Source organism: Leuciscus leuciscus, assembly GCF_965113295.1.
Source record: "Leuciscus leuciscus genome assembly, chromosome: 5".
NCBI classification, from domain to species: domain Eukaryota; kingdom Metazoa; phylum Chordata; class Actinopteri; order Cypriniformes; family Leuciscidae; genus Leuciscus; species Leuciscus leuciscus.
In genome coordinates, this window is record NC_138729.1 from 2930778 (window position 1) to 2947221 (window position 16444).

General features: G+C 36.9%; 1 protein-coding gene across 2 annotated transcripts in view; it reads left to right on the forward strand.

The window, feature by feature from the left end:
* Positions 1–16444, forward strand: part of astn2 (astrotactin 2) — a 481074-nt gene that overhangs the window by 339565 nt on the left and 125065 nt on the right. For both annotated transcript variants that reach the window (XM_082170500.1, XM_082170501.1), the window contains 2 exons: positions 3872–4038; positions 5045–5233. In XM_082170500.1, the coding sequence (XP_082026626.1) occupies positions 3872–4038; positions 5045–5233 (356 nt within the window). The remainder of the gene's footprint in view (positions 1–3871; positions 4039–5044; positions 5234–16444) is intronic.

The window sequence follows — 16444 nt, forward strand, 5'->3', positions numbered from 1 at the left end:
TATTGGCTGTAAATGGTCTTTTCCGTCTATTATGTCAGTTGTTACATGCTTGCTAAATAAAACTTAATGTCTTTTGATGCTTGTGTGCTTAAAGGCCTTAAAGGCCTTAACTGCTTGATCCCCGATAAATGCTGCTTGTAATGAACGTGAAGTGTGTTGACCACCAATGACTGTCATCTTATTCAAATATCTCTTTCATTGACAATCTATCTGTGCATCAGTACCAAAAACATCCTCTCAACAATGATTCTTCCCTCTCAAGGATCTCTCAAAGCAAAGATTAAACATCAAGATTTACATAAAACAGAAACTGATCATAAAAAAAAATTGTGCAACCTTACCTGTGACAGCCTTAGAGGACACACTCACAGTTATCTACAACTTACCGTGCTTTAAGGCCATGATATACTTCAGGCGAAATCAAAGAACAAAACTGTGACATAATTTTGAACATAATCGGACCTCAGGTTTTACGAACTTCTTTTTAACCCTAAGCGAAAAAGAAAAAGAAAAACTTTTTCGCAAATCCCAAATATCCGACTTTGCCGTGCAAGTCTCCCCACACGATTTGTGTACCATATTATTAGTTTTGAAAGCAGGGACAAAATAACTAAAATGAGAGAATATTCTAGTGTTTTGGTGAAAGAAAACATGTATAACCTGAAATAAGGCAAGTTTTGAGCTGTGTTGTGTTATGAAATGTCATGATTTTGGTGTTTCGGACTCCTCGTTTGAAAAATGTAGCACCCATGTGCTTCTGGGAGAATGGTAGAGGTGCCTGCGTATGACCCAAGCATCCATAAACAAAACTGTGATGAATATTATATTGCAGACGCAGGACTGATGTTGTCCTATGATCCTATCCAATATGAAGAGTCTCTCATTTCTTATCATTTGCTGTGTTATATGATCCAGTGCACTCGTCGACCCAGTTCCAGTGTGCTGTAAAAAATAACTACTACATGATAACACTACTCAAATCTCCCCACCCCCACTCTTAAAAATAAATAAATAAATGTTGTATAAATGCAATGTTGCTCTTTTATTTCTCACTTGATGTTGTTGTTGCTTTCTTTGAATTCATGCAATCTAAAGCCTTTGGTCTTAGTTCACAGTCTCTGCTGGCTCTCTGGGACCGACCCTGTGTGCAGAATGAAAGATCTGACCTGAGAGTGTCTTTGCCATCTTATTTTATAAATATGACACAAATATGTGTGATTTGATGATCGTATACAGCATGCCTGGATTCATTTTCTGTGCAGACGAGCAAATAAACTGGTCAAGAACTGCATGAAAGAAAGTCTGCGAGGCTTCGGTTAAGAGCTGATACTCTGTTGTCCTACATTTGAAAGCTTTAAGATGTTTGTGCTTGTGTAAATCAATGCAAGTGTCACAGTTATGTTCAGTTTGTTTTAGTATTCATGGACTTTGAGTTTGTATTTAGTAGTTTTCTGTCTTCCTTTGTTCATTTTCCAGCTCCTCCTTTGTTTCCATGTTCATCGTCATTATGGTTAGCTGTGTTTAATTAATTAGTCTTGTTTCGATGTGTATTTAAAGTCCCCCTTGTGGTGAAACTCCAGCTTTTAATGTTGTTTATATGTGTATGTGGTGTTTTTAATATGCTTTAAGACAAACCATGTGTAAATTCATAAGTCGACCCCATTTTCTCCTTAAAACTGCAGTGAACCAAAGACAGTCTCAAACACACGCTTTGAAATCGCTGGTGTTTCTGACGTCACAAACTACCTTGTAACCAATTTAATTAAATACATAATATAAAAAATATATATATATATAGTTGTTAAAAATAATAATCATTCATATTACTGTTATTATTAAAGTAAGCTACTTTAATGTATTGATTTATTCTTATTAGTATTAATATGAATAATATTGATAATAATAATTTTGCAATTATCATTTATTTATTTATTCTTTTTTTTTCTCTTTTTTTTGTGATTTGGGAGTGTAATTTTATTCATGAAATTCGTGTCTGCACTACAGATCATTCCTTTCACGGCTTTTCATCCACTCATGTTGGTCTGTAACACTTCAAGAAAATAAATTGTGATGGAAATCCTGCTAGACTACAATTGCCTTTTCAGTGGATCATATTTGTACTCGCTACATTTGTAAGTATATTCATATAAAACATGAGTCATTAATGTCCAAAGCAGAACGCCTGTATAATGTCATCGTCAACAGATGGACTCCATCATATGTTTTCTTCGAGCACATTCCCATCTCCCGCAGGACAGATACGAGATATGTAATGAACGTGAAGTGTGTTGAGCGCCTCTGGCCGATGTTGACTGTCATCTTATTCAAATATCTCTTTCATTGACAATCTATCTGTGCATCAGTACCAAAAACACCCTCTCAACAATGATTCTTCCCTATGGGATCTCTCAAGCAAAGATTAAACATCAAGATTTACATAAAACAGAAACTGATCATAAAAAAATTGTGCAACCTTACCTGTGACAGCCTTAGAGGACACACTCACAGTTATCTATGACTTACCGTGCTTTAAGGCCATGATATACTTCAGGCGAAATCAAAGAACAAAACTGTGACATAATTTTGAACATAATCGGACCTCAGGTTTTACGAACTTCTTTTTAACCCTAAGCGAAAAATTTTAATAAAAACTTTTTCGCAAATCCCAAATATCCGACTTTGCCGTGCAAGTCTCCCCACACGATTTGTGGACCATGCACTCAAATACCAAAACTGGATTTACAATTTTCAACCAGACGAATGATACAGTAGACAAAAACAGTAAAGGAGGGACACGAGCCACATCAAAGAGACTAGAAACGATATGCTTAAAACGGAGACGTTTTTCCTTTGAGTTTTCCGCGTACAGACGACACCATTGTCGTGTAAATGAACGGCCAAAACGCATAAAAAGTTTTTAGTTGAAAATGGTGTCGTGTAAACAGCCAGTTTGGCATGTAAGGATACTCTAGCAACCACATGACAAAACCCTGACTAACTGTCACATTTGGACTATAAAAGCCTTGCTATATAGCAAAGTTCTTTATCGTTCTTTGTTCAGGGGTAAAATGAAGTTCGGAATACGTGAGCAGCGATATACTGTTATCGAACATCTGACTCCGCCCACACTGCTGAGAGCGACTGAATATGCAAATATTTGCTGCGTGCTTTCCTCTCAATAACAAACCGACACTATTCTGCTGTCTGGGATCCTTACTTTATATGTTATTATTATTTCCTGTGTGTAGTTACATTGGTCTACAATGCTAATTTGTTTCAATAGTAATTATTATCATCACCTGTGTCTTGTTGAGTTCCTTGAGTTCCTCGTTTACCTTTGTATTAAATGCCATTTCCTCACTTTCTGATTGAGTGTTATTATTACACTTGTTTGTAAAGCTGTTGCATTTGCCGCCTTCTAGTGCTGCATCCGTTCTAGTTATTTTCTATGTTATTTTTGTTAATAACAGTAAAGCTGCACATTAGATCCTCGTCTCCTCTTCCTTTCCTGCCCCGCCGTGACACAAGCATCCTCTAATTTTGCACATGCACATTTTCTTATAAATAATATAACAATCTAATTTGTCTCTCTCTTGCCTCTGAACATGTGGGCTGGTCAGTTTGGCATGTATGTGTAATGGGTGTCTTACTGAGGCTGTGGTTCTTTTCCTGAATTCTATGGCGCTGCCTTGGCAACCCTCATTAACACCCTTTCCTTCCTGAGAAACTGCTTTGTTCGTCATATAATATCACCCCACTGGGAATACACACCGTCTCAGGAGTTTTTATTGTTACCTGGTAACAGAAGGTCCAGACTGGCACGCTGATGTTGATCTCTGTGTCCATCTCTCTCATCTCAAATCATTTGTAGTGCCCAGAAGGATTGAGGCCCATGAAGGATGGCTCGGGTTGCTATGACTACTCGCTGGGAACAGACTGTACGGACGGGTTCAATGGAGGCTGTGAGCAGTTGTGTCTTCAGCAACTGGTTCCTCTTCCCGATGACCCGACATCCAGCAATGTGCTCATGTTCTGCGGGTGAGTGCATGCATTTTAATCCAAGCACAGAAATAGCTATATAACAAGCACAAATACAATACAATTCAATTCACATCTATTTGTATAGCGCTTTTCACAATACACATTGCAATTTAGAGTAAGGTAATTTATCAAAGGTAACTGTCTAAGTTATGTATTTCAGAAATGTACATATACAAATCAGAGTTAGCTAAAAAATTATTATTTTAAACAATGTAATAATTTAAAACTGTCCATCCATCCAGAGAAGGGATTCATTAATACTTTTAATCACCAATGATGCGTTAAATTGATCAAAAGTGTGTGGTAGATTTTTCCCTAAACCTAACTATCTGGGTCTCGTCTACAAATCGACGCCCCCGTTCAATAATAGTCACCTAACTAACTTGTTCCCCTAAACTAGCTTACTTCCTGCGCAGGAATAATCGACAAACAGACTTTAGCAAATGTCCTTTAAATGCTTTAATCACGACCAGGAGATCTTCTCGAGCACTTCTCAGGGAATCTCTCCCAAGAAGAAGCAAGGCCGGAGGATCTCAGACAAATTCCATTGAGAATCCCACCAGAAAATACAGATGCAACAGTTTTTATAGAATCGAGAAAACAAATAAGACTAACATGTCACCTTCAGTATGATTGGTTCAATTGGTTCAAAAGCTCCAACCTTTTCCCTCTGTCACTGGCACAAGCAAACTCTGATTTTGTGATTACTTATCACAAGGTTTGGGAACTAGTCATCTGTCTAGTTTCACTTTCCCTAATTGTTATTTATATATACACACACACATACACACACACACTCACACACACACACAATCAAAGTCACAAGTTTTCCCCAAAGAGTTTGGAAACATTTAAAAGCATATGAATGTCGTTCCTGTAAGAAAAACAAATGTTAGTTGATTAATTAAAAAATCCATCACAAGTGACAGTAAAGACATTATCACAACAGTTGTATTGGCTGAATGACCTCTCAACTCTGTCACTGTGTGTGTGTGTCACTCAGGTGTGTGCAGGAATACAAGCTCGCAGCTGACGGTCGCTCCTGTCTTCTTCTGGCCGATCACTGTGAAGGACCCAAGTGTGTGAGACAAGACTCACGCTTCAACGACACACTCTTCAGTGAGATGCTCCGGGGGTACAATAATAAAAGCCAACAGGTGATCCTGGGACAAGTCTTTCAAATGACCTTCAGGTGAGTTTTTGTCTTTGTGGTGTAAGCTTTTACAGTAACACATTAGTTTAGGGTCCAGTTCTCACTGCATCAAGTTCAGTTACCATAAAAATAGAAATCATGGTAAAACAACTCAGCAGCCATCATGTATTCCCATTAAGCATTGTGAATGACGAGTCGGTCTCCCTTCTGCAAATGCTAATGTTCTACAAGAACATATATCATATGTAAAATATGCAACAAGAATTTAATTAAATTTACTTTTAATTTACATATAAATGTTTGGGATCATCGAAAAAACATAATTTACCACTTTGTTTACAATACATTAATCTGCAACACGCATTCACACAACAACATCTGCTCTCGCGTCAACACAACACACATGCATCGTGGAGCTCTAGTGAATGCGCATTGGAGATTAATATTTTGTATAATAAAGTGGTAAATTATGTTTTTTTGCACAAACAAATCACTCACGTCACTTCATAAAATTGAGGTTAAACCATTGGAGTCGCATGGATTACTTTAATGATGTCTGTACTACCTTTCTAGTCCTTGAAAGTGGTAGTTGCGCAGCTGTCAATGGAAGGACAGAAATCGCTCATATAAAAAAGATCTTCTGAAGATGAACGGAAGTCTTATGGGTTTGAGTGTTTGTTTTGAGTAATTAATGACATCATTTTCGTTTTATGGTGAACTAACCCTTTAAACACTACATTTAAATGTCATGTAGTCATCTAGCTTTCTAGTTCATCACCACAAAGGTGATTACTTAATTTCCTTAAGGCAGTCAATTTACCTTTAATTCTCTCTATATTAACATTGTTAGAGCATGCACACTTTCAAATTAAGTTTTATATTGTACCCTAACATCTGATTTGATTATAAGTCGCAATGCTTCATGGTATGCTTTGTCCAGTCCCTCATAAGAGCTGGTTGGTTTGGTGCTCTTTACTAAAGAATTTATTTTTTAATCCCTATGGAGAAAATGAATGAAAATACAGCGGAAAATACTTGCACTCTATAGCAGTATTCTGTGATAATTTCAAGACACATCAGTTATGTTTTGTAGTACTTTTTGGGTCTAAAGTGATTTTGTTAAGCAAACGCATTTCTCAAAGAGCCTCAAGTTTAATTTATAGCCTACACAACTGCTTTCATGACCATTTCCAGCTGTCACTCTCACTTACATTAGATGTGTGATGCGGCCCAGCAGTTCTGCTGATGAACATAAAACACTCCATCTTTATTAACTTTATTATGTTGTGTGTCAGCGCGAATCCCAGCACTACACCACCACTGTCAAACAGACAAACACTGTCTGAAAATAAAGACAGATGCTTCGTGTGGAAAGACACCTCGGCTGTTTTACACAACTGATCTCACCCACTGGCCTTATACTAACAATTATACTATTGTACTATTATGTAAAGGCTCTTATAATTGTCACAGTGTGGTTGCAGCAAGGATGAGTTTGAGCAGGATAGTTGCACTCAAATTAACACTCGTTAGAGAGATCAAGATGCACGAACAGAACAACCACTTAAAACAGACATAAGAATTAACCTGAACGGAGTATAAAGAGACTAAATGAGTGAGTTAATAAGGGTCAGGGGACACCATACCCTGATAGTGTAACAAACAACTAGGAAACTAGGGGGCCGTTTACACCACACCATTTTCAGCTACGATTGTAATGAGTTTTGGCTGTTCATTTACACGACAACGGCACTTTGGGGGCCTGAAAACTCAAACTTTTGAAAACAATACTGTTATCGTCGTTTAAGTTTTTAATACATTGTTATCGTGTAAACATACCGAAAGTCACACACTATGTCAACTAAGGAAGACAGGAAATAAACACAGGAACTTGGAACAAACAAAACAAAACAAAACCAAAACAGACCATAAACCTGACAATAATGACATCACACTGTAGAATGCCATTTTTTTTATATATTGTAGCTTATTTAAAGTTATGGACGCTTGTTTTCGCTACTTTTTATCTCACAGTTATGACTTTGTTTTCTCAATCAATTGTGTTTACATCTTGCAATTCCGACCTTTTTTTTCTCAGAATTGTGAGATATAAACTTGCTATTGCGAGTTATAAAGTCAGAATTGTGAGTTGAATTTTTTTTTTCTCAGAATTGCGAGTTTATACAGTGCTATGCATAAGTTTAGACACCCATGCTAAAGTTGACTAAAAAGAGGAATAAAAAATCATCTTTTGGAAATTGAACTTAATGCCTTTTAATTAAAAAAAAAATAGGAAAAATACAACCTTTAAGGACACCAATTTTCTTTGTGAATAAATAATGTATTGTACATAAATAAATGTTCTTCCTTAAAATACAGGGTGCATAAGTCTGGACACCCCTATGTTATTTTTAAAGGCCAGTTACTTCATGGATCCAGGATACTATGCATCCTGATAAAGTTCCCTTGGCCTTTGGAATTAAAATAGCCCCACATCATCACATAGCCTTCACCATACCTAGAGATTGGCATGGAGTACTTTCCATAAGATCATCTCTCAATGCAAATCAAACCAGCTATTAGGCTCACTGAAATAAAACCATGCCCTCTCTCCCCCGAGGGCGGGTCTGTGTTGAAACGCTCCTGTCAATCAACCATCGTGGGAGGGGTGTCGATATTGTGACGTCACAAAATCGAACAGCTTGATTTGAGATGGGAAGAAACATATAAGAAGATTTAAAAAAAAAAAAACACTGGATGGATTTGTATCATTTTATGATGGTTGTGTACAGGCACTGCCAACACACATTTCAGTACAATCAACTTGTAAAAGTGCATGTACCATTATATGACCCCTTTAAGACATCTGCTTTAAACATTACAATCCTCATGATAACTTTCGTTAACTTTACATTAAGTAAATCCACTTCAAAAGCTAATTGCTCTAATGCCATAGAGATATACAGAGCGACCGCAAAAACGGAAGTTCAAAGACAATATTATAAATAATTCCCTCGTTTCTCTGGCGCAATAAGGTCTATAGAGATGATGTGATTGCAAGCAGAGTTGAGGACCGATCAGCCTGCGCCATCTTGAGTTTCATGACAGAACTTTGTATTAACGACATGAACATGTTCGGGAAACAATCGTGACTTGCTAGTTAGCAACGATGCATCGTACTACTGTGTTTAAGCAGCGAGTTATGTCGTTATCAGGAAACACACCCCTGATGGTGATATCTAGTTCTAGTTGTTTCATGTATCAACAATTAGCTTTTATTAGAAGCCTGTTTAAACCTATTTGAAACATAAAAAAGGGAATAATTGGGGTTTAAGTGTCATTTTGAGATGAACTGTAAATTAGTTTAGTAAATTTCCCTTGTGACGTTACTGAAACCAGAAGCCTGCTGCATGCAAACATTTTCTATGTCTGTGCTTTTATGCTCTGAGTGGTTTGGTAAAGCTCAAAGAAAGGGGGAAATAGTGCACTTATTTTCAGCAAGAAGACAATCTTCTCCACAGGCGGAAGGACAGCCGTGGATTACATTTTTTCAAAAAGGCTGCCACGATTTGCTGTGGTCTTCCTTTATTTTCTGTAGTGTTTTGAAGGCAACAAAAGGATGTTTGAGCTGAGCGTGTTATATTTTAACATGCTCGTATTAATCTCATGCCCCTGTTTAAAAGGATGAACTAAATGAGGGCACAGCATAGCTCACCTTGCCACATGCATCATAGCACAGTTATTAACAGTAACAACACATCTGCAAGACAGCGTTGTGCTTGTGTTGTGCGTGTCATATTAAGCTTGCTCACTGGGTTTCGTATGACAGTATTCGCAGTATCTCAGTATCTTATATCATCTTATTTGGACTTGGATTTATTTAGAAAAATGCTGTGCATATATATTAGATTTGTTTTCTTTCTTTAGATTTAGAATTAGAAGTTAATACTGTCCATAAAGGATTTAGTACATCATTGCCACCTTTAAATCAGTAATTGCAATTTACTTAACACATTCTTAAACATTGAACATAGAATCACAATTTGGGAGACCTTGGCATCAAAAAGTTTGAAATCTCCTGAATTAAAAACATCATGCACATGTTGTTTTTCACACCAACTTTTGGTCAAAAAGAAATTCATACTGTATTGCAATACTGAAGAGCATTTACACTGTTGAGTATTAGCTTTGTGTGAGGAAAAGACCCAATTGAAGCCATTATTTGTTGATAATGTTCCCCTCTGATATACAGTATCAATGCCAAGGTCATGGGCTTGATTCCCAGGTAAACTTAGATAAAAGTTAGACATGTTTTTTTTATATAACTTAAGTTCCCCCATTCCCCCATTAAGTTATAAAATCATTATTATTGATTAACATTTTTCTCTATTTGTGGTTGTAGTGTACTCGTCTGCCTCTAGCCTTTGTTTGACCCTAATCACACTGTTTTTCTCGAGGGGTTCGCGTCCTCCACATCACTTCAGATGCTTTGATATGTAGATGCATCCCTTTACCATCCACAAATCCAATGTCAGGAGACGTGACTCAGATCCGACGCGGCCTGAGGGGCTACAGATGCTTTCAATCACATTTTACTCGTGATGAAAATGCTCATTAAACATTATGCCTCATATTAGTGATATTTATGTAGCTTTGGCTGTATGCATCCATGGAAACAGTTTGTGGAAATTAGTCATTAGCAGCAGAGTGCCAGTAATGATATAACAAACAACATTCAGGCAAATTTTATTTGTGCAGAATGGAATATCATTACTAATGATGTTTGCTTTTGGCAAATTAGGGAAACTAATGTTTCCTTGGTAACATTTTCAATACATTTCATTAATAATAATTTACAAATCATTTGTAATGTTTTGAACTGTAAGCCATTTTATAAATTCAAATATGAATACATTTGAAAATATATTAAAGTTTCATGATATTTCTGAATATTTTATCTAGATATATTGCCTAGAAACTGTAATACAATGAGCTCAGTGAATGCTATTATGAAGTTGTATCACTCCATAGTAAAGGTTCCATGACATGGATTATTTTATTATTTTATAATGTTTCCTGGGGTGCCCTTATAATGTTAGTATGTTTTTAAGATAAAAAATGTTAATAATTTAGAAATAAAAGGCATTTTTCCTAGCCTGATTTTAGCCTTTGATTTGAACGCTCTGTTTGAAGGGGCGTGTCTGCTGTGAGACTTCAGTGTAAACGCCCACTGCTGTGATTGGCTGCTGTGAGACTTCAGTGTAAACGCCCACTGCTGTGATTGGCTGCTGTGAGACTTCAGTGTAAACGCCCACTGCTGTGATTGGCTGCTGTGAGACTTCAGTGTAAACGCCCACTGCAGTTGCTCAGTGTTTGGATGTACAAATGAACACAAAAGTATTTTTTTAGTTCCTTCATCCGAGCCTCTGAAGAACCAGTGGATTATGTGAATTTCTGATGTGTAATTGTTCAAGTTCAGACAGATAATCTTTCTCTCAAAATCGTTCAATACTGTTTATGCATCAGTAAATCAAGCCAGTGACTAAAATATCAACTTCACATCGTTTCTCTTGGTAGGATGAAAATAATCTTATTTAAACTGTGATTAAAATATATACAGAAAGTGATCAAAGAACAATCCCTTTCCGACACTTGCCAAAACTCGTTATGAAATCAATGACGCTGTTACGCTGCACAACGAAGCTCTTACTGTACTTACCTCATGTTTGCATGGGTGAAATCATTAGTGAGAGTGCAGAAACTGCGTTGCAATGATAAGATATTCATTCACGCGATCAACAGACTGTAATCTGCTCAATGCTCATCACTGCAACCTTTTATGTGATGGGAATAGATCAAAATACTTAAAAAACTTCTCACGATTCATTCATCTCGATAGATGTAATAGTAAAAATGTATAATAGCTGTAATAGTAAATTATTATTCGAGAGAGTTCCACATGTAATGCTAGCTATTTCATATGCAAGCATGTCAGCCAATCACAGCATGCTTCGCTCGTTTGCAAGCCATGATGTCTCTCGAGGAAAAACCAATATCGCGCTCGCGCAGCTCATTTTCTCATGGGCGGCCAAATTCTCTTTGCGGGCAAAGAAGAGAAAGGGGAGGTAACCTTTCCCCTTATGACGACATAAAGGGAAGATTCGCCCGTCTGAGCTTTCATTTTCTCAAAAATACCCAGGGCTTGGTTTACACCCATCAAAATGTCTAGCCACTGGGGGACCGTAGGCAGGCTAGGGGAATTCATATTAATGTTAAAATACCTCATAAAGTGTCATTTTCATGCCATGTGACCTTTAAAGAACTGTGTGTGATATTTACTGCATCGTAAGTCACATCATGAACCTTTATCATTGCAATGTGGCAAGTTTAAATATGCGCTTGTGCAAACTATATTTGAGCGCTATGGTCGAGGGAAGATAATCAGTGAATAAAGTCTGTTCCTCATACAGAACTATTGTAAGACTTGGATTATAGCTCATCCCTTATGAAAACGAAGTGCACTTAAATGTACTGAATGTGCATTTGTCTTTAAATCTTAAATGAATATAAAAAAAGAGAGATACATTTTAAATAATTATGTTTTAATCTTTTGTTGTACTTTAAAGAAATACACTTGACATGTTGACTAACATACTAAAGTACATGTAAGGTACTTGACTGTAATTTGACTGTGTTATATATAAATATTAGAGGTGGGCATAGATACATTTTTTTAATCTAGATTAATCTAGATTAATTTTGAAATTAATCTAGATTAATCTAGATTAAAATGGCTCATTTGAATTCTGCCGAAGGCATTCAGAATATGTGTGCTACCCAAATAATGACTATAAAAGTAAGTCTTTGAGAACGGGTTTCTCAAGCCAGGTGGCGCATTAGACCAGGGGCTCATCTCCTGTTTCCAAAATGCATCACAAACTGCTTGAGAAAGCTGTTCTACTCATAGACTGTAAAAGGTTACTACTGTACTGTTACCGTCCGTAGGCAACATTAGGTAGGCCTATGTTATTATCAACTACTATAGGCTATCAATTAGGGATGGGCGATATGGCCTAAAATCTATATTGTGATATACATTGCAGCCTCTTGCGATAACGATATACAGTATATTATAATAAAACCATTTCAGAACAGATTACACAGACCCATGCTAAACAACTGCTAAATGTATTTTTTTTTAAAGGGTGTATGTAGTTTTGAGAACATATATTGTGCAAAACTGTAAGTATACAACATAATTTTGCAGATAAATAAAATTTAAGTACACTAGCTGCAGAGACTTAAGTAGGTCTAATGTTTATTATGGCTTGGAGCTTATGAAACCCCAAATTTAAAATTAGAATATTGTCTAACTGATGTCTTTTCAGTTAAAAAGAAACACAACAACGATTCTTAAAATCGAGATTATGTGCTACACCACTAAGATATATTGGAATGGGAATAATACGCGCGCGCTGGTATTCAGTGATATCATAGCTTGTGTAGTATAGAGCCATCTCCCAACCCAACTTGGAGAATAGATTAACGGCGATATTTTTTTTATCGCGCGATAAGAGTCTCGCGTTAACGCAGCACGTTAACGCCGATAACGGCCCACCACTAATAAATATGTATTTAAATGGGTCAAAAACACTCTGAAGTTCAGCTAATTGCATTTAATATAAATATATACTGTAATACATGTTCTTATACTACAGGGCCGTTGAATGCTTGAATCTGATTGGTTGACGAACGTTCTAAGGTGTGCATTATTTTCAGGGAAACGCACGGCTAAAGTAGTTCCAGGCAGGTCTCGACCGCATTACAGCTCCATATCACTTCGCGTAGTCAACTGTAATAACGGAAAATAGGATACAATTCATAACAAGAAAAAGCATTTCGCCCCATGCGCTTGATCTGCAATTTTCAATGTCTAGCTTCACAATCAATAGAAACATGCAGTTTAATTTGAATAAATAAACTATAAACTATAAATTAAACTGAATATAGGCTAAATAAATGGATAGTCCTGCAGCACGGATTTTTATTGCAGATAATAACAAATAAATAATTATTGATAGGCCTACTTGTTAAAAGGGCTTTGGGTTTCATTTATTTGGCTAGTCTACTGTCATCTGTCAATAATAGAAAAAAAAAAAAGAATTAACGAATTAATTAAAACGATTGAATTAATTAATAAATAATAATATTGACGCACATGCTTTTCTGTCTCATTTATGCAACATCTCTCTCTAATAACTGCATTAATAACTGCATAAAGCCGGGAACACACTTTAAGGCCGGTTATGAATGTAATTTGATACTTTGACTGATCATGCCCGCGCGTGTTCAGCGCGTTACAGTCTGTGTTCAAAGTCGGTGTTTAAAATCTGCTGCAGTCGATGAAAACAGTCAGAGAATGTGTCAGCTAGTCGTGTGTCCCCAGCATTAGTCTGCTATCAGCGGCTCAAACCTCCGTTACTAACTCTGAAATGACGTTTTGGAATTAGCAACGGAGGCATGGGATTAGATGCGTAAGAAATTAGTCCTACATACAAGAGCGTTTTAATGACAAAAACTTTACAAACGTCTTGAAATACATAATCTGAACAATGTTTCGAGGTGTGGTAACTGTAGTATAAGCGGAATAATGATGGTAGCCTAATGACTCCGCTTCGCGTCGTGACCGCATTACCACCTCGGGTGTGCATTATTTTTCTAATAATTCAACGGCCTGGTGTCAATTATTCCTTACATGTAAGGTCCCCATGAAATCAGAATTTAAGTTTTTTGGCTTGTAGTATGAATATGTTAGTCTTACTGTCAATGACAAAATTCGCTTCTCATCAGATTTTCTGTCCAATCAAAATGCTCTCTAGAATCTGAAGCTCCGCCCCCTACATTATAAATAGACGCTGAAGCTGAACGCGGCTGAAATCGGTCAGTTGTTCACACATTTACTATTTTCCACACAGTGAATATCACACAGTGCACTATGTAGGGGATAGGGAACGATTCAGAAAGTGCAAGTCTGGTTTGACATTAGTCTCCGCCGCAGCTTCGGTCCAGAGACACGATACACAGCGCGGATCATTCGATCAAGTCGGCTCGGACCAGAAAACACATCGGATCCATTTGAATTCAACACAAAATGCTGTATTTTAAAGCGATATGTTGGAGATTAGGAGGAGAAATGGTTAGAGATTAGGAGGAAACTGCGGCTTTACTGAGCTCAACGGCTCTGGCCGAGCTGTGATATAGACTAAACGTCATTGGCTATTTTAGAAAAGGGGAGGAGCTGTTTGAAATGTCCCGCCCTGTCTTCCTGTTTCAGTGGGTTGGGGTGACAATGACAGGATTTTTTATTTTTGTGTGAACTACTCCTTGGTGGTGGTGGAGAAACAGAAAATCTCTTCGTCTGAGACTGGCCTTCATGGATAGATGCTCTTTCAGCTGACAGCCACTGCACACCTGTCCCAGCATGCCTTTCTCCTCGGGCTCCTCGGAGATCTGCATCAGGACGGCCTCAGCGACTAATAGATATTGACATGCCAATCTGAGAAAAGAGGCTCAGAGGCTCCTTCTGACCTCAACGTTTCCTTTAAAAGGCATTCAGTGTGGGACGGGAAAGATGAAGACCATCCATCAGAGATGACATACTGACTGGTTTTTGTCTGTCTGAGAGAGACTGAGAGGGATGGCAATGATATCGAAAAGACAGGCTGTATCTGAATATACATATTTCTCGACTATATAGTAGACAAAAAGAGAGTAGAAGACAGAAGGAAAAAAAAAAAGAGTAGTGTGTGATTTGCATATCACAAAATTATGATTTGCAACTTTTTGGACACAATTAAAAAGATTAGATTATTCATTACAACCGAATACAAAGTCAGACATTAGTGAAAAAAAAAAAACTCAGAAAATGTAAGCAAGCTACCTAAGAAACAACTCTTAATAAACACTCAAGATAGGCTACACACCATTTTTTGATTGTTCTGATGTGCAAATATCTGGCATAATTGGGTAAACATTTCTTTGGACATTCTGCCCAAAATTGTCATACCGCCTAATGCTACAGTTTTGACAAGTGTCAAGTCACCTTTATCTATACAGCGCTTTATACAATACAGATTGTTTCAAAGCAGCTTCACAGTGATGACAGGAAAATTATGCATTTCAGCTGAAGTCAGTTCAGTGTTGAGTCAGTTCCATTGTAAAGATCAGCAATTATTACATTTGTTCATTTCGTCTATTAAGCAGTTCTGCTAAAGAAAATATGTCGTAGTCCAGCTCACATACAGCAGCGTCAGTACAGTCAGATCAATAATATTGTTGAATAATAAGTGCTCAGGCTCAGTCGGGAGGCCGGTTCTCCTCTAGCCAATCAACAAACACGGTGTGATTATGATTCAGGTGCATCACAAGTCCGAATACAAGAGTCACACCATTCAATTCAAAGCCATGGGTTCCAATTTAACCAAAAAGAAACTGGAAATCTGAGAATTTCTGCTGCTGTTTCTTTTAACTAGAAATGTATTATTTGCATGGCAGAAGAGAGTAATTCGATTAACTAAAGTTAAACCGTCACAGGAGGAAGAAAGCAGCCGGAGGCGGTAATATTAAGAGAGGCATTTACATATTTTACATACAGTATGTATGATATTTTGACATTTACATATCCTAGTCAATTAGTTCATTAAATATTTCAAAAATATTTCTATTTTGAGTGTTTGTTGGCACACCGGAAGGGGGGAACATCTTTAGACAGGAAAAAACTAGCATCAAGTGTGTTACATATAAAATCCTATTGATGGAGAATAACATGTTTAGCACATTTGGGTCAGAACTCAAGAAACTATTGCTTCTATTATAGGAATGACTTCTGTTGCTAAGATATAGTTTTACAGACCGCTTAAATGAATAGATCACCTTTTAAAAAAAATTATGAATTACTCACCCTCATGTCATTCCAAACCTCTGACTTTCTTTGTTCAGTGTATTTTGGAAAAATTTATGTTTTTTTTTGTTTGTTTTGTTTTTTTCATAAAATGAAAGTCAATGTGATGCAATATTGTTTGGGCTTCATTGACTTTCAAAATATATTCTTTTGTGTTCCAACAAAGAACACAGAATGCAGTGTGTCAGCTCCGGTCTTACATTGAAGCATTATTGACTTCACATGAGCACATCTCTTAAAGAGGACCTATTATGCAAAATTCATTTTTACATGGTGTTTGAACATAAATA